This window comes from Saprolegnia diclina (assembly GCF_000281045.1).
Source record: "Saprolegnia diclina VS20 unplaced genomic scaffold supercont1.18, whole genome shotgun sequence".
Taxonomy (NCBI): domain Eukaryota; phylum Oomycota; class Saprolegniomycetes; order Saprolegniales; family Saprolegniaceae; genus Saprolegnia; species Saprolegnia diclina.
Window position 1 is genome coordinate 232,776 of NW_008246085.1, and position 15,941 is coordinate 248,716.

The following is a 15,941-nucleotide window of genomic DNA, read 5'->3' on the forward strand; positions in this document are numbered from 1 at the left end:
TCGCGCTTGACGCTCAGAAATGCGTGCCTGAACTTCGTCCTCCTCGGTCGAATGCTTGACTCCAACGACAGAGGGAATCAAGAGCCCACCAAAGTGCCCACCTTGGCCGGCTACCGGTACACGTCGTGTGTGGTCTATCGTCGCATGCTCGCGTCTAGCTTCGCTGCACGACGACGTCACGTCACAGGCTTGCGACTGCAACCTGATCCTGTATTATGTCGCTTGCCCACGAATGCAGGATATATTGGAAGGGGCTGCCTTGTGAGGTGGTAAGCGTTCATGGATCGTACAGAGCGAGTTCGGAGCGAGTTCGGACGCACGCGCGCGATGGCATTCCGTCCTCCATGACCTCGCTCGAGCACGGACGGTGCCCCACGTTTGTCGGCACCGACCACACAGCGCGAGCTCATCTTTCACGTGGCTTTTCGCTCAGGGGGAAAAAGGGCGCGAGGCCTGCATTACCGCTGCACCTCGGGTGAGGCGTGGCGGGTTGCTTAGCGGAGAGCGAAAACTAGAATGCTAGGCTCTGCCGACCAGTCGTTGGTTTCGCCGAGCCGCCTTCTCTTGAAAAGTCCGTTTCGACTCCTTGCAGGCGCGAAACACCCATAACGTTAGTATAGAAGGGGTCGGTGAGTGCAACAAGCGTCCTCCGTCGTCACCGATGGGTTGTTGCCGAACAATTGCCAGCATCATCACACCCATAACCAACTGCACCATTGATTGAATTCGAAGTTATGGGTGCGATCGAACGCGCGCCGTCGGAGAAAAGTGGCCTCCTCGCCGCAAGCCGCCGCAAGCTGCCGCGCAGCGGTCGTGGACGGCTTGTCGCCGCTTGCCAGCGACCTCTGCCAGCTACAGCCTCTGCCACGCAACCGCTTGGCGAACCGACAGTGCTTGGAATACCCAGTTTGCACGTGGTGTGTTCCGGTACAGTAATCGTTTGTGTCGGCTGCGTCTTTCGATGGCAGCGCAGCCTCGAGAGCTGTGATAGCCTGAAGAGGCATCGCGCTGCGGAATCCTGCATCCAGAGAAGACCCAGCAGGTCGACGACGTGATCACTTGTGTCGCGGAGTCCGTCAAGATTAGACAGGGCGCCATTTATACGGACGTTTGAAATCCCGATTACCGCCGGATACGCCGTTAGTTGACATTTTTCACATTCATGGCCGAGCGACGACCGATGTTCAGCAGCATCTCGGAGGAAGAGGCCTCGATGCTCCGCGACATCATCAGCAGCCCGAGGTCGTCGTCCACGGACGGCTCGATGCGTCCTAGCACCAAGATGCCGGCCAAGGTCAAGCCGACGCGGAAGCGCAAGCGGCGCAAGTCGGCCGCGCAGCTCAACGAGACGCCGGTACAGCGCGAGCAGCGGCTCCTCAAGGACCGCCTGCGCAAGCAGCACAGCAAGGAGCGTTTTCAGACCGAGATTGATGACCTCCAGCAAACCGTCGGCGTGCTCGAGCAGCAGCTCGTGCTGGCGCATCATCGGAAGCGCGCAATCGTGCACGATGCGGCGTGGAAGGTACGGGCACTCGACGAGAAGCAGCGCTTTGCCCACGCGATGCAGACGCGCAACACGCTCTTCAACGAAGTCGTCCACCTCATCGAGAAGGCCGTTCTGTACAAAAACATGACGTGGCGACAGGCCGAGGGCGAGGTCCTCCTCCTTTTTCAAAGTCCCAGTTTACTCATACGCGCCGTGTAGATGATCATTGACCCGAAGCGAGATCCGTGGCAGATGCACACGCTCGCCTCGAACCCGGTCCAGCGCGCCCAGCATATTCGCGCGATCGCACAGTACCAGTCGCAGAAGCTGACGCCGACCTTATTCAGCAAGTTTCCGCGGTCCGCTACCGAAGACATGATCAACCTCGTGCTCGACGAGCGAGGCCAAGACATTGCGTACATGGAGGTCCGCAAGTACGCCGTCTTCCAGGCTGACTATCGCGCACTCGCCAACTCCATATTTAACGGCCTCGCGTCCACGTCTGGCGAGAATCGTTCGGTACGAACCTCTTCCATCGTCGGTGGCGCTCATATATGGATGACGCTAGGTCGAGTTTTTTGGCGACGACCTCGTCATCTCGTCGTTTCCGTGGGGCGGCGTCGTGCGGCGGCTGTGTCTCCAGCGCGTTGTCGACGGCGACCGCGTCTTCCTCATGCATCGGAGCATCCTCTACGACGAGACGCTGCAACACAACGTGCCCGAGCACGTGGCCTCGTGGTGGGTCTTTGAGCGCATGCCCGACACGCCGTCTGGGCTGCCCATGTGCACGCTGCGCAACTACGACCAGTGCTCCGTCGCGACGACGCCGGCCAATTCGAGCAAAGACTACGGGCTCTTCATGCGACGGACGGTCGAGAACGAGGAATGGACGAACCGGTACCTTGCCGCCCGCTTCCACTGCTTAATGATCAAATAGTACCAGCATACAATGTACTTCCTTGTGGTAGGTTCCTGGCCTGGGCGCTGTACCGCATCTCGTCCATGGAGTGGCCGTCCGCACCACGCCCGTGTGTTGTCGACTGAGACGCTAAGAAGAAGACTAAGAAATCATTATTCTGGTCGCCTGGTCTCGTACGAAGGTCTAAGATGACAAAGAAACAGCATTCTCGTCGCAAAACTGAAGAGAACGCGTCGTGTAATACGCCAGCCTCTTGCTTCGTTCGGTGATGCGTTGTGTCCTACTGTGCGCGACGACGCAGCGGACGCATGTAGCGATGACAGGTCGAACGTATACGTTGATCACGGTTGCGTTGGAGCTCTATGTTGTGGACCGATGACGTGGCCAACGGAGATTATTCCTCGCGGCATCACGCGCCGTGGGCGAGTGATAGCCTAGCCCAGCGGCAAGGCAAGTTGAAGGATCCAACATGAGTCATTTCGACAAACACCATGCGACGGACGATCGTGATCCATGCTTCCTCAAGTTGCAGGATCCAGAGCAGGGGGATATCATGCAGGTACCATCGTCTTCATGACGCTAGCAAGAACTCATATAAACGTCGTGCAATGGATCCCTCGCTAACCTCAAGGAAGAAGCACCGCGGATTATTTCTCTGTGCTATTGAGACTGTCGCCAGCCCGCGCGACTTCATTCGGTCGGACAGGAAGGAATAGGATGCAGCGCGTATGTGATCCGCAAGACAAGCTGTCTCGGTCGCTGTAAAACCTGGTCATACCAGGGGCCAATTGCTGACGACTTCGGAAGGAACCTCCGGCTTCGGAACGCCCACAGTGGCTTGCGACGGTCCCGCCAGGGTATACCAAACACGTTCTGGCCACCGTGGCACGGCACAGGCTGTTGCAGCCGACGAGATGCAACGCGATCACACTGGCATGTCTCGTCGATACGCGGTACCGCGGTACCGGTACACAAGCCAGCACTCCGGCTATTCTAGCTGGCGATCCATGATGTCCCAGGCCTCGTACTGTATACGTGTAGTACACAGAGGGCAGGTACTGCAAGCAGATGCAATTCGGTCACCTTGACCAGGTGCACCCAAATCAGACTGCCCTACCGCCAGCCCTGTAACGCGACTAAACATCCGGATGCCACATATTTAGATGCGACAGCAGCTATTTTCGATATTGCCCTCTCCCATGGCCGAGCAGCTCGGCGACATCTCGGCCGCCGACGCGGCAATGCTCTACGATATCATCTCGAGCCCGACGCGCGGGCCCAAGGTCCATGACGAGCGGCAGCGCTTCGCAGACGCAACCGGAGCCGGGCTCATGATGAGCCTCCTCTCGCCCATGACCAAGACCGCGCCAACGTCAGCGTGCTGCAAACGGCGCCGCAAAAAGTCGCTCGCGCAGCTCAACGAGACGCCATCGCAGCGCGAAGAGCGACTCCTCAAGGACCGCATTCGCAAGCAGCAGAGCAAGGAAAAGTTCCAGTCCGAGATTGACGAGCTCAAGCAGAACGCGACGACGTTGCTCGAGACGCTCTCGGCTGCGCAAGCCGAGCGCAAGCGCAAGTCGAGCACCATGTCCGAGTGCAAGTCGAACGCACTTGTCGAGCGGGGCCGGGTGCAGGAGGCCATTGCGACGCGCACGTCGCTCTTCAACCAAGTCGTCGAGCAGGTCGAGAAGGCCGTGCTCTTCAAGAGCCTCTCGTGGCGTCGCTACGAAGGCGACGTACGTCGACCTCCTCTTTCCATCGCCTTGGTCTTATTTCGACCTTGCATGAGTAGATGATCATCGATCCGAAGCGGGATCCATGGCAGCTGCACACGCTCTCAAACATGCACCGCGACCAACACGTGCTCGCGCTCGCTGAATTCCAGCGGGAAAAAGTGACGCCGGACCTCTTTAGCCGCTTTGCGTCGTCGTCCTCCGTCGGCATGTTCAACTTTGTGCTCGATGACACCAACCAACACATTGCGTTCCTCGAGCAGCGCAAGTACGGCGTCATCGAGGGCCATTACGCGGACATTGCACGGACCATCTACGACGCCTTCTCGACGACGACGGGCGAAGGCCGCGAGGTACTTCCTGTTGTGCGTCCATCTCTCTCGAGTCCCGCGCTCACTTGCGATGTAGGCCCATTTTTACGGCAAGGACGTGGTGCTTGCGACCTTTCCGTGGGGCGGCATCCGGCGGCGCATCTGCATGCAGCTCGTCAACGACGGCGACCGCGTCTTCCTCATGCACCGCAGCATCCTCTACGACGAGACGCTGCAGCACAAGATCGCCGAACACGTGGCAACGTGGTGGTGCTTTGAGCCGATGCCGAATGCGCCGGGAACGTGCCGGCTACGCGGCTACTCGCAAGTGGCACTCGACACGCCGCCGAGCAGCGCGAGCCACGACTATGCGGTCTTTATGAAGCGATCGACCGAGAACGAAGTGCGCGTCAACCACCTCCTCTCGTCGCGCTTCAAATGCTTGGACCTGAATTAGTACATTATCTGTGTGATCTTAGTCGCCTCTCTGGGATCGAAGTGTGGCATCTCGGTGATCGTAGTGTAGTAGACAACGCGGCGTCTTAGTTCATGACGTCGATGAACTCGTTGAGCGCCAAGGGCGTCGGGCTACGGGGGCTGGTGACGTGCAGCGTCGGTGTGAGCCACGGCGCGGCCCCGAGACCCTGCAAGTACGTCGCGGTGGTTGTCGCAAGCACTTGAAACTTGCGCTTCTCGCGCGTACCGAGGAGCATCTGCGACAGCAGGAGCGCATCGGCCGGTGCCACGGACGGAAAGACGCGCGTCACCACGAGTGCGTGGTGCAGCGCCGCGCCAAATGCCTCTACGCACCAGCATATACGTATCCATCTATCCTTAAGATAACGAAAATGTACCTCGGATGGCGATGCGGGTGTTCGCGGCCTGCAGCGCTTGGTACAGGAGGTTGAGGAGACCGCGCTTCTTGGATGAGATCGGCGTCGCGGCGAGGAGCCGGAGCATCGTGTCGACGAGGACGGACGCAATCATCTTGAAGGCGTCGACGTCGACAGCGTCGGTGCTGAGCGCGTCGATGAAGAAGCTGCAGAGCGCGTCCGTCACATCTGGAAGCTGGTGTTCGATCGAGAAGAGGACGCACGCTAGCTTGAGGACCTCGAGAAAGAGGGGCGGTCGACCCACCAAGTCGGGCAGCGTCGCGAGCGCGTCACGTAGCATTTGAAAGTACAGCGTAGTCTCGGCGCCCAAGTCGTCTTTGGCGACCTTGAAGCGCTCGAGCATATGACGTTGCATCGCCTCGAGCGGCGCGCTGAGGTCGTACTGGAGCTTCTCCGAAAGCGACTGAAAGATGTTCTACATAGCGCTTGAGGACGACAACGTCATGGAACCAAGGCGTCGTACGTCGAACACGGAGGCCAAATGCGGCGTGAGGCTCGGCGGGCACGACTGCGCGAACGTGCCGATGCATTTGAGCACATAGGGCGCCGCGTACGCGCGATGCCATCGGACGCACGTCTCGAGAATGTCGAGGACAACGTCGTTGCGGCTCGACGCCGGGAGGATCGATGTAAACACTTGGATGGCGAGCTCCCGGACGCGCCCGCTGTGCGCAAAGAGGTCGATCGTAATGTGCCGGATGAGCGGCCAGTGCTCGACAACGAAGGCGTCGCGCATGCTGGCTTGGCGGATGCCGTGGAGGCCGCGCGACAAGAGGTAGAGCACGGCCTCGACTTCGAGAGCATTCGACTCTCTTGTCATTTGACGAAGGGCACTGAGGATGCGCGGAAACGCGCAGTTGATGACCGCCATGTAGTCTAATCCAACGTCGCCGACTTTCGACGTATGGACAGAGACGTACCAGTCTCGGAAAAGCCCATGCCAAGGCGCAGGAGCGCCTCCAAGAAGTCTCCGTACGCGGGCGCGGCGGCAAAGAGCGTGGCGAGGACGTCTGGACGGTCGATGGCGCTCAAGAGCAGCTGGATGCACGCGGCTTTTGTCGCCGGCGTGGCCTTGGATTTCCTACATAGCATCTCCTGTATTCAGCAAGATGGCACGCAGACGACTACGTGAGTGCGTTGTTGAGTTTGAGAAGCGCCTTGGCGGCCGGCGCGCACACGACCGGCGACGCAAGGCCCTTGGCGAGCACGCTCGTGACCAGTTGGTAGTACGTATCGTCAAACTGCATCGAAACGACGAGCGAGCTGATGAGCCTACGTCACATGTGCCGCGACGATCAAAACACAAATGGCTGTACCGGCACATGCCTTGCATGAGCAGCGGGTGGTCTGGGAACGAAGGAAACACCGCGAGCGCCGACTCCCAGAGCGTTTGCACGGCGTTGAACAAGCCGTCGCTCTCGGTGTCCACGTCGTCAAAATCAAAGAGCTCCACCATGTAGTCGAGCACGAAGAGGAGCGCGTCGACTTGCGGAAGGTCGTTGGAGGTCGTCATGAGGCCGACCACGGTCTCCAAGCACACGTAGCTGCCGAGCCGGCCGTCCACATCCGGCCAATTGGCAAAGATGTTGAGGAGGGTGTCGCCAATGTATCTACGCGCCCAGAGACATTGGGCTCGAGCTCCACGGACGAGACGCGCACCGGCGGAGGTCCCGTGTCGCGTCGATGGCCGGGTGGTCGGACGTGAGGCTCTTGGTCGTGAAAAACCACGGCGGGTACTGGCACTTGAGAATAAGAAGCACGACGACCTCTTGCACAACGGGAAGCGCCGTCGGTACAAAGTCACTCCACGACGAGAGCGACGGAATGTCGTTCCAGCGCTTCTTCATCTCAAACACAAAGAACCAAAACTCGAGCGTCTCTTCCGTCACGGTCGCGTCCGGAAAGGACGTGCAGAGGACCAGGTACGCGAGGTACGCCTACGCCCATGAGAGCGCCCGTCAAGTACCTCGACAGTGTCTACCTCGACAACATCGGGGGCGCACGCCTCGGCCTGCCGAATCGCCGCGCACCAGCCGCCGGCAAACACGCAGTGCGAATGCGCAAAGGCAATGACTGACGCGACTTTGGCCAATCCGCGCGCGACGGTGATGGCAGCCTCGAGCGACGGGTCGTCCATGAACGCGTCTTCGGACGCCTCTTTGGCCGAGAGCGCGTGGATCGCGTTGAGCAAGACGGGTTTGGTCGAGAGAATGCGCTTGGCGACGCGGACGACGAGCGTCGCTTCTCGCTCGTAGCGCTGTGCAGGACTAGTCATTCCATGTTTATACACCGCAGCGCACAAGATGATGTCGAGGGTCCTGTACATGTTGCCGAGCGCTGGCGACGAGTTGGTGTGGGAGAGCGTGTCGGCAATGATCTCGGCGGCTAGCTGGGCGTACTGTGAGCATCGGAGTGGGAGGAGGAGACGTAAGTACCTGGGAGACGTCTTGTTTGGGCGTGATCATGAGATCGATGAGCAGGTCAAAGAGCTGCCTACAGGAAGGGTAGTCGTAGCGCCACATTGCGGCACGCACCCTTCGCTCAAGTCGACCGAGCAGAGCCCAAACTCAATCTCAACCACGGGCATGACGTCGTGGCCCCAGTTTTGGAGACACGTGAGCGCGACGAACGCAGCATCCGGCCTGCAAGGGACGTCAACTTTGCAGACGACGAGCGATATGCAAACGGTACATGGAGATGAGCGTGTCCCGAACAAGATGCAGCACGTGGATTGCGTCCTTCTGAAAGGCTTGGACCATCGTGGCGACCTGGGGCACGGACTCGGCGAGCGAGCACTGCGAGTAGATCTCACCAGGAATGCCCGCGAGCACCTCGAGCAAGAGCAGCAGCCCGTGTGGCGACGCTTGGTTTGCCAAGAGCGTGCTGTGCAGACGCTCCTTCCACGACGGCCAATCTTGCTGGATCTGGACGACGGCGCTCGCGAGCGCGAGGCACACGAGCCGCTCGACAGGACGCACCGACGCCGACGTCCGCGGTCGGTCGGCGATCAGAAACTGCAGCAAGTTATCGCGCACATGGACTTGGTCCGGTGCGTCCAGCACCGGAATGGCGCTTCGGAGCAGCCGCGCCGCAATGAAAAGCGCCGCCTCCGAGACCGACGCGCCGGCGGCCGAGGACATGAGCACGCGAAGCACGAGCTGCCACGACGTCGGGTCCATCTGGAAGCGGAGGAGGCGGTCGTGCGCCTCTCGCTGGGCCGCGGACCCCGCGCTGCCATTCACGAGGAGCACGTCGCAGCAGTGGATGAACTCGTCCATGTCACCACCGTGTATGGAAGATTGCAAGGAGTTACCGGCCATCCCCGAGACTTTATACTATCAGAACTTGGAGGTTTTCATACCGGCGGTTGAAGTTGCTCTGGCGACCGACGACGGTGATCATCCTAAATCCGCCGATCAACGCCAGCAAGACGCGGCCACGATCTGCTCGTCGAGGCAGGACCAACGCGGTGGCACACATTGTGGTCAGACCCATGGCCCGTCTAGATCTAGGTCTAGATCTAATAGATCTGGATCTGTGCCAGGAAAGGTGGGGTCCACTCGGCGTGAAGAGAAGTACTTCAAGCTGTGGAAGTAAGCGTGATGTCCGAGGTCACGAGCCACTCTTGGATGGCTGCGTAAACACAGTGGGGCTGCAGTGGCCAAGGTGGCTTTGCTCTTGGAAGATTCTGCTTTGAATATGTGGACGGGACTCTACTATGTAGTACGTGGTACCTTGGGCGCTTCACCACGCGCCATCGCGGAGCTGCGAGCGAGCTTTCGCGCCGTGAGTTGGTGTCCCGAGTGTGGACTGGGATTGGCTGGGTTTCAATAACGCGTGTGATTGGCTACAATTCCTGCATCGAGCGATGATTGGTCAAAAGTCGAGTCCAAGGGTTTGCGGCCATGGACAAGGTCTCGGAGCTGCAGCAATGCGTCGACCAAATGGCGCTCGACATGTTCAACGCGCTGCGGCTGCTGCCGTCGATCGCCAAGGACGCGTCGCCCGAGGAGGTCAAGGAGCAGCGTGAGCGCGTCAAGGGCCTCGCGCGCGACCTCTTGCTCACGGCCAAGAAGACCAACGACGTCATCGACAGCCTCCCTGGCCTCGACAAGACCGAAGACGAGCAGCTCGACGAGATGGCCAAGCTCCAGCTTGCGAGCGACGAAGAAGCGCGCAACCTCTTTGAGGCCGAAGAAGAAGCGCTTCTCTGGAACCAGCGCGCCCAAGAGTCGCTCCGCGTCATTTGCGATACCCGCTTGAAGCGCTCGGACGCGTAAGCCAGCTTTCTACCTTGATATCTATAGCATTGCCACTCGCCGTGATCAATTCCTCTGCAAGTACTCTCGACCACAGCAGCAACACGATCATGTTCATATCGTCCAAGCATCGAATGCTGTTTGCCGCTGATTGATGCATTACCCACAGTCACCTTATCGGAGCACTTGATGTACGAGAGTCTCTTGCGTACTTTATCTCTAGCAGTTAGGCGCCTTGACAAACGCATGTGCTCTGTGGCGATGACCAAGATGGGGTCGGCTCTCAGGTCGTCCGTCGGCTTGAACCGCCATTGCCTTCTGTATAAATGCATACCTCTCATTTTGCATAGATTTAGATATTTAGCTAGAAAGGTTTGGAGATTGCACTGTCAAATCGGATACGATTTTGTTGCCACGATGACGCTGACCATGGAGGACGTCGTCGCCAAGCTCCGCGCCGACGGTAGCCGATAGCGATGGGCTAGAGCTCACGGCTGCTGTGTAGACGAGCTCAAGGTCTTTGTCGCGCCCGAGGTACCCGTGACGGAGATCGCGAGTGCGATCATCGCATCTGACGCCAAGCCCACAAAAGACGCGAGCGCCTCGAGCGGGTCGGAAGAGTTTCTGCAAAAGCTATCGGTCGCGATCCAGCACATTGACTCGTCCATCGAAACGTACGTAAGCGCGTCGCACATGGAGCTTCTGCGCCAAGTTGGGTCCGTCGATGGGCTCAAGCAGCACGTCACGACACTGCACAGCGACGTCACGGACGTTAAACATGCAATCGACCGCATGGACAACGACGTGCAAAAGGTCCGGCGCGTGCTCTCGCGCACGATCCAGCAGCTGCGCAATGTAGACACGTGTAGCTCGATCGTCCAGCGTCTCCTCCGCTTCCAGACGCTGGCGCTTGGGCTGCGCGCGCTGTCGCCCATCGTGTTTGCTGCGCCGGCCGACGACGCCGACTACTACGCTGCGTGCTCCAAAGCGTCACTCGCACTCTACGAAGCCGAGCTCTTGTTGCAGTCGAGTCAAGACGCGTCGCGCTTTCAAAGCCTCTCGCTCGTGGCCCCCGAAGTGCCCCATCTTCGCAAGCTCCGAGCCCACTTGGTCAAGCAAATGAAGACGACGCTCAAGATTGGCATGTCGTCGACCGACCAGACAGCAATTGCAAGCACGCTCCAAGTCCTCTACCAGCTCGGACTCGACACGTTCTCCGAGACAGTCCAAGCCTGCGTCAACGAAGTACTCCACGACTTCGAAACCAAAGCCACGAACATGCTCAAGGAAAGCCACATGGCGACGACGACCAACGACGGCGATGCCAAGGCGGCCGACGCGTGGATCGCAGCGCAGAACGTTCTCGATTTGCTCTCGTCGTACGCGCTGCAAGTGTGGCACCTACAGCGTGTCCTTGTCAAGCTGCCGAGCGGCGGGTCGACCAAAGCGTGCTTCTTCGATGCGGTTGTGCAGCCGGACGAGCCGTCGCTCGTCTTGACCTTTTGGGACATTGGCTGTGCGCTCCTCTCGGAGCTCTTCAAGAAGGCCATGGAATACCGGCTGAGCGTGAAGAGCGTGCTGATTGGCCACTACCCGCGGCTCCGCGCCGAGGCTCTCCGCATCGTGACGGCGTGGGCTGCGACGACGGCGCGGCTCTTGTTGGCCGACGCCGGGCGTCCCCACCGCGCCATGGCGCTGCCGATAAACTCGATGCAAGCCGAGCTCCTCGATGCGTTCCAAGCGATTGCCACCAAGTTCCAAGAGCGATCGGGCGACCGCCTTTTGCATCCGATCACAATGATGTTTCCGCAGTCGAACGGGTACCACCCGTCGCCGCCAAGCCGCAGTGACATGCACACGCTGCTCAAGATCCTTTCGGTCGAAGTCGACGCGGGCGGCGACGACCCCGTCGTTGTGTGTATGGTGCTGCATGGCGTGCGTCGCGCGGTCGAGCAGTTTTGCGCCAACATTGCGTCCACCGCGCATGCTGGCGCGTCGGCGTTAGCGCTGCCACCGACGTCGGCCCGCACGGTTGCCCACGCCCACAACATGGCACTGCTGCACCTCTGCCACCAGCTCGACGACGCGCTTCTCGAGCTGCCGATCAACAAAAGCGAAGGCGTGGCCGAGGCCATTGCGGGCCCGCTCGCGTCGCTTCGCGAGCCCCTCGAGCGGCTCTCGCAGCGTCTGCTGAGTGCGTACTTGGACGTTCTCGCAACGCGCTGCGAAAGCATTTTCGCAAGCATGCACGATGAGAGCTTTGTCTCGAACGTCACCACCGACCGCTTCATGGTCGAGTTGACCTCCGTCTTCAACGTGCTCTTGACCGAGCACTTTGGCCGCCTCGGCCTCGACGGCGCGACGATCGCGACGACGTGTCTCGATGCGTTCTGCAACCGGCTCCTCTCGGCGTTTGCGCGGCACATTGCGCTCGTCCGGCCGCTCAACGACCATGGCAAGTGCCGCTTGGTCAACGACATGGCGCAGCTCGAAGCGTTCTTGAGCCGCGTCCGGCCGCTCCACGGCCTCGTGTTCGAGGAGTTTCGGGCCATGAAGCACGTCCTCTTCCTCGAGAACGACCGCATCTTTCGCGACGCGCGCCTCGACAAGGTGCGGCCGAGCAACGTGTGGCACCACGTGCTCTCGCGGGCTCCTGCGTCGCTCGCCCTGCCGCACAAGACCAACAACATATCGGCCGCCGCGTACGTCTTGTGGATGGAGACCAGCGCGGGTCTCGACGCGTACAGCCCGCCGACGCCGCCGTCCGAACTGCCGCTTGGCCGCGCGAGCTGGAGAGACCGCACGCTCGCGCTCGCGGCCGAGCAAGCCATTTGGGCAAATGTCGCGAGCACGCTGGAGGCTTATGCGCAGCGCACGGCGGCCTTGGGACAACCCGTGGACCATATCTATGACCTAATCACCGCGTTTGGGCCGTCGCTCCTCGCCGGCTACGAAGTCGCGACCAAGGCGTACCTCTTCCCTTGAGCAAATTGGAAATAGGAGGAGGCAACTGCGATTACAATAACATGGACGTGACGATGCCTTCGGCTAGCGACCGATCGATGTGCACGAGGCTCTTCCCGACGAGCGCGTAAATGGCGCGGACGACGTGTGCGTCGTCGCAGCCGGTGGCCGCCGCCTCGGCCTGCAGCTGTGTCTTGCTCATCTCGCCGTTGTTGGCATACAAGAGCTGGAGCACGACCGCACACGTGTGGTGAGGGGTACCGGGCGTGCCGTTCGCGGCCTGCGTCTCGACGAGGCGCTGCATCTGGGCCTTGAGCGCTGTTACGGACGCCGTCTCGATCTCGAGCTTGGTTTGCCACTGCCCCAGCGCGTCGGCGAGGGCGGCGGCGCGGGCCTCGACCGTTGGTCGATCCATGCTCGCGTCGTCGGCCATTGGCTCTTCGTACGCCAAGATGGTCTTCTTGAGGCTGTCGCGCTCCAGCTTCAAGCGCTCCAGCTCTGCAGACTGGGACGTCTGAACCTTCTCGGACTCGAGGACGTGCTCGTCGCGCTGGCGTTTGAGGGCGGCGAGGGCCGCGAGGAGGTCCTTCTTCTCCTCGGCCCGCAGCAGCAAGATCTCTTCAAGCGTCTCGTTCTCGTCCATCAAGAGTGACGGGTCTACACGATGTACATGAGCACATGCTACGAGGTATCTCGCGTAGTACCGATGGCAGCCCGCGCTTCGCCGTCGCGAATGTCCGTCTCGAGGCTCTCAATGTCCTCTTGCACCTTTGCGAGCTTCGTCTCCAGATGCTCGAGTTCGGCGCGACCCGCTTGCATTTGGCCTTCCCACTCTTGCTCCTTCTGCTCTTGACGCTCGTTGATGCGCGAGTCAAGGTACAAATCCGACTTGCGCGTGTGCAGCTGCTTGGACATGCCGGCCATTTGCACTTGGAGCGCCTTGCACTTCTTCTCAAGACTCTCAAACGTCGTCGAGTAGTGCGTGATCTCTACGTTGCCACCGCCATGAGCTCATCCTTGTCTCGGCGGCGTCATCGTACCGTCCAAGTCGCCGAGCGCCGCCGCCGTGTCTCGGAACTCGGCCCAGAACTCGTCGCCAGTCTTGCGGCGCGCCTCGGCCGCGCGGTCGGGCTTGGGCGCGTTGAGCTCCGTGACGTAGATGGGCTTCTGCTGCTCCATCGGGTGGAACTCGTGGCGCCCCAAGGACGCACTAATGATCTCGATCTCCTCCACGAGCCGGGGCAGCGCCATCGCGTTTTTGGCGTCCGAGAATCCGGATACGACGACGCAAAATCCGGATAAACAAGACTTCCAATAATTCAAAACCATTTATGGCGGGAAATTTGGCTCCATTTTGAGCACTTGAAGTTATAAGTCAAAACAGAAGAGCTCGATCATCATAGCTTAGAGACAGCGAGCATATAAAGGCGGACGCTGCAGGATGCTTGACACTACGCTGGGACGTACGTCGGGCGCGATGCAGCGTTTGCCGTACTGTACTTGAGCTGGAGGCTCTTGAAGAGCCGTGCTTCGTTGCCTTGGTACTTGGCGAGGAGTTCGTCGACTTCGGGGAGCTTGGCGGGGTTGTGCTTGGCGTAAAACGCGGTCAGAAGCGCCTTGTAGTTGACGGTCGGAGGCGGCGGAAGCGCGCCCCGGGTCACGTACGCGTGCCCGTCGCTTTCGGTCGCGTCTCTGCGCACAAACTGTCGTAAAAGGTGGAGAAACAGTTCGTTCTCCCGCCCCGCGTGGTCGCGCAAGAGCCGCTCCATCGCGCTCTGTGCAATCACGTGCCCCGGGGCGTACATAGCGCAGAAACTCTCGAGACGTCCGAGGTAGTTGGGCGGGTCCAGCGACAGCGGCGACATGATCGGTCGCGACTTGACGTCCGTGGCGTATGCCGTCTTCCGCGCGGCCAGCTTGGGTGTCGGTGGTCGCCCGAGCACCGACGGCGGCGGCGTGCGAGCGCCCAGCGACATCTTGCGCGCGCGGGGCGACTCGTCGCTCTCAGGCTCCGAGACACGGGGCGGGATCGCAATCGGCGTGGGGCGCTGCAGCGGCGACGGGGCCTTGGCCTTGGGCGACAGCGAAAACGGCAACGTCGCCACCTTGATTGGCTTGGACGACTTGTTTCTTGTCGGCGTCGATGGGATCGACGAGGTGGGGCTGTTGCCGCCGGGTGGCGAGGACGCGTCATCGGGACACGTCTCACTTAGCGGATCTTCTCTTCTTGTCTGTATCGTCGGCATTGGAGCCGGTGCTTGGAACGAGAGGTGGCCTCGTGGCGTCTTTGGTGGCGCGGGAACCGTCAGTGTAGCTGTCGAAAGGAGCGAACTACGGACGCGGAGGGGCTTGGCGGCCGGCTTGGTCGACGCTGGCGGCAAAAGCGATGTCGAAACGAGCCGAGGTGCACAGACACGGAGGGTGCCAAAGACCTTATCGAGATCGGAGACACTCGCGTCTTCCTGGCGCAGCGCAAGCAACATCGAGGGCGCTACTGCCGGTGAAGCGACGGCCGTGAGCTTGTCCATGTGGCCAGCCAGATCCAGCGCATGGTTGTACTGCTCCTTGGAGCGGTCGTAGCTTTGCTTGAGCGCATGCAGCACGTCGCTCGGACGACTGGAGCTAGCGCAATCGATCAGATGTAGTCCGTCAGAACACAGCGACCAATTACCCGAGATGTGCGAGGCGGGCCGAGAGACTGACGCACGTCTCATTGACGCCACAAAACTTTTGCTGTAGCTCGTCGTACGTGGCCAAGGACCGCGCATCGAGGGGGTCCGTCGCCGGGTCTGCGAACACTTGCAGCCGGTTGGCTTCGTCGATCTCGTCGCGCACGGTCTTGCTCTGCGTGACGACACGAGCGACATCGGCTTCAGTCACATGAAATCTTTCGTCGAGCTCCTGAACGCCGTCGGACATTGCACGTCCCTTGCGTCGCACGTCACAAAAGAGCGTCTCGTGCGCAGCAAGGTCCAAGCGCGGGGTCGCGCGCAGCTGCTGCAAGGTCCGATCAAACTCGCGGATGAGCTTCCAGAGTGCATCTTCCGCCGCATGGGACGGTGCTGGTGGCGCGACGCTCGGTGGCGCCGATGGGTGCGTGCTGCTGCTCTGTTTGGCTTCCTTGGGCGGATCCGCTGATTTGACCGGGGCCTTGCGTGCCGAGCCAAACCCGGGTGCTGTGGCCATGCGGGCCAGTGCCTGCGAAATGTCGGGCGTGAACGACGCCTTGTCCATCGTGCTGTTGCTGCGCGGCCTTGTCGACAGTGGTGCCTTTTCAGATGAATCTTGCGTTTTGCTGCTAACATCAATGACTTCCGTCGGCACTTCCTCCTCCAGACGGGCGTCGCTTCTGCCCGCCGTGGCAAAGACAGGCGCC

General features: G+C 60.4%; 7 protein-coding genes across 11 annotated transcripts in view; 4 read left to right on the plus strand and 3 right to left on the minus strand.

Annotated features, from left to right (window-relative positions):
* Positions 1-851: 851 nt before the first annotated feature.
* Positions 852-2,617, plus strand: SDRG_06571. 2 transcript variants are annotated; one of them, XM_008612354.1, is made up of 4 exons: positions 852-1,522; positions 1,568-1,657; positions 1,706-2,005; positions 2,055-2,617. In XM_008612354.1, exons 1-4 carry the CDS (start codon positions 1,163-1,165, stop codon positions 2,421-2,423), a joined length of 1,119 nt encoding a protein of 372 aa, XP_008610576.1. In that variant the 5' UTR covers positions 852-1,162; the 3' UTR covers positions 2,424-2,617. The 2 variants fall into 2 exon arrangements, with proteins under 2 accessions (XP_008610576.1, XP_008610575.1); XM_008612353.1 differs by having other exon boundaries at positions 852-1,657.
* Positions 2,618-3,577: 960 nt separating this feature from the next.
* Positions 3,578-4,941, plus strand: SDRG_06572 (hypothetical protein). 3 transcript variants are annotated; one of them, XM_008612355.1, is made up of 3 exons: positions 3,578-4,141; positions 4,198-4,503; positions 4,547-4,941. In XM_008612355.1, exons 1-3 carry the CDS (start codon positions 3,605-3,607, stop codon positions 4,904-4,906), a joined length of 1,203 nt encoding a protein of 400 aa, XP_008610577.1. In that variant the 5' UTR covers positions 3,578-3,604; the 3' UTR covers positions 4,907-4,941. The 3 variants fall into 3 exon arrangements, with proteins under 3 accessions (XP_008610577.1, XP_008610578.1, XP_008610579.1); XM_008612356.1 differs by having other exon boundaries at positions 4,198-4,491; XM_008612357.1 differs by having other exon boundaries at positions 4,198-4,941.
* Positions 4,877-8,669, minus strand: SDRG_06573 (the record flags this gene model as incomplete). 2 transcript variants are annotated; one of them, XM_008612358.1, is made up of 12 exons in its annotated part: positions 8,034-8,662; positions 7,877-7,984; positions 7,778-7,835; positions 7,667-7,731; positions 7,324-7,609; positions 7,002-7,279; positions 6,659-6,952; positions 6,471-6,614; positions 6,263-6,423; positions 5,806-6,218; positions 5,304-5,757; positions 4,992-5,251 (listed from the first exon to the last, which is right to left on the minus strand). In XM_008612358.1, exons 1-12 carry the CDS (start codon positions 8,660-8,662, stop codon positions 4,992-4,994), a joined length of 3,150 nt encoding a protein of 1,049 aa, XP_008610580.1. The 2 variants fall into 2 exon arrangements, with proteins under 2 accessions (XP_008610581.1, XP_008610580.1); XM_008612359.1 differs by having other exon boundaries at positions 4,877-5,251; positions 7,778-7,984; positions 8,034-8,669.
* Positions 8,670-9,224: 555 nt separating this feature from the next.
* On the plus strand, positions 9,225-9,850 carry SDRG_06574 (hypothetical protein). Its single transcript, XM_008612360.1, has one exon. The coding sequence runs from the start codon at positions 9,248-9,250 to the stop codon at positions 9,620-9,622; it is 375 nt and encodes a 124-aa protein (XP_008610582.1). The 5' UTR covers positions 9,225-9,247; the 3' UTR covers positions 9,623-9,850.
* A 168-nt stretch (positions 9,851-10,018) lies between these two features.
* SDRG_06575 (hypothetical protein) lies at positions 10,019-12,586 on the plus strand (the record flags this gene model as incomplete). Its single annotated transcript, XM_008612361.1, has 2 exons — positions 10,019-10,064; positions 10,107-12,586. 2 exons carry the CDS (start codon positions 10,019-10,021, stop codon positions 12,584-12,586), a joined length of 2,526 nt encoding a protein of 841 aa, XP_008610583.1.
* A 31-nt stretch (positions 12,587-12,617) lies between these two features.
* On the minus strand, positions 12,618-13,816 carry SDRG_06576 (hypothetical protein; the record flags this gene model as incomplete). The annotated part of the gene is made up of 3 exons (XM_008612362.1): positions 12,618-13,222; positions 13,270-13,554; positions 13,606-13,816. 3 exons carry the CDS (start codon positions 13,814-13,816, stop codon positions 12,618-12,620), a joined length of 1,101 nt encoding a protein of 366 aa, XP_008610584.1.
* Positions 13,817-14,016: 200 nt separating this feature from the next.
* The window catches only part of SDRG_06577 (hypothetical protein), a gene marked incomplete at both ends in the record, with an annotated part of 3,220 nt that continues 1,295 nt past the window's right edge, over positions 14,017-15,941 (minus strand). Inside the window, 2 exons of the mRNA XM_008612363.1 lie at positions 14,017-15,187; positions 15,237-15,914. Coding sequence (XP_008610585.1) covers positions 14,017-15,187; positions 15,237-15,914 — 1,849 coding nt within the window. The remainder of the gene's footprint in view (positions 15,188-15,236; positions 15,915-15,941) is intronic.

Coding starts and splice junctions, on each gene's coding strand:
- SDRG_06571 (XM_008612353.1), top strand. CDS start 1,163: ATGGCCGAGCGACGACCGATGTTCAGCAGCATCTCGGAGGAAGAGGCC. Junction 1,658..1,705: donor GGCGACAGGCCGAGGGCGAG/GTCCTCCTCCTT, acceptor CGCGCCGTGTAG/ATGATCATTGACCCGAAGCG. Junction 2,006..2,054: donor CGTCTGGCGAGAATCGTTCG/GTACGAACCTCT, acceptor GGATGACGCTAG/GTCGAGTTTTTTGGCGACGA.
- SDRG_06572 (XM_008612355.1), top strand. CDS start 3,605: ATGGCCGAGCAGCTCGGCGACATCTCGGCCGCCGACGCGGCAATGCTC. Junction 4,142..4,197: donor GGCGTCGCTACGAAGGCGAC/GTACGTCGACCT, acceptor TTGCATGAGTAG/ATGATCATCGATCCGAAGCG. Junction 4,504..4,546: donor GCCGCGAGGTACTTCCTGTT/GTGCGTCCATCT, acceptor CTTGCGATGTAG/GCCCATTTTTACGGCAAGGA.
- SDRG_06574 (XM_008612360.1), top strand. CDS start 9,248: ATGGACAAGGTCTCGGAGCTGCAGCAATGCGTCGACCAAATGGCGCTC.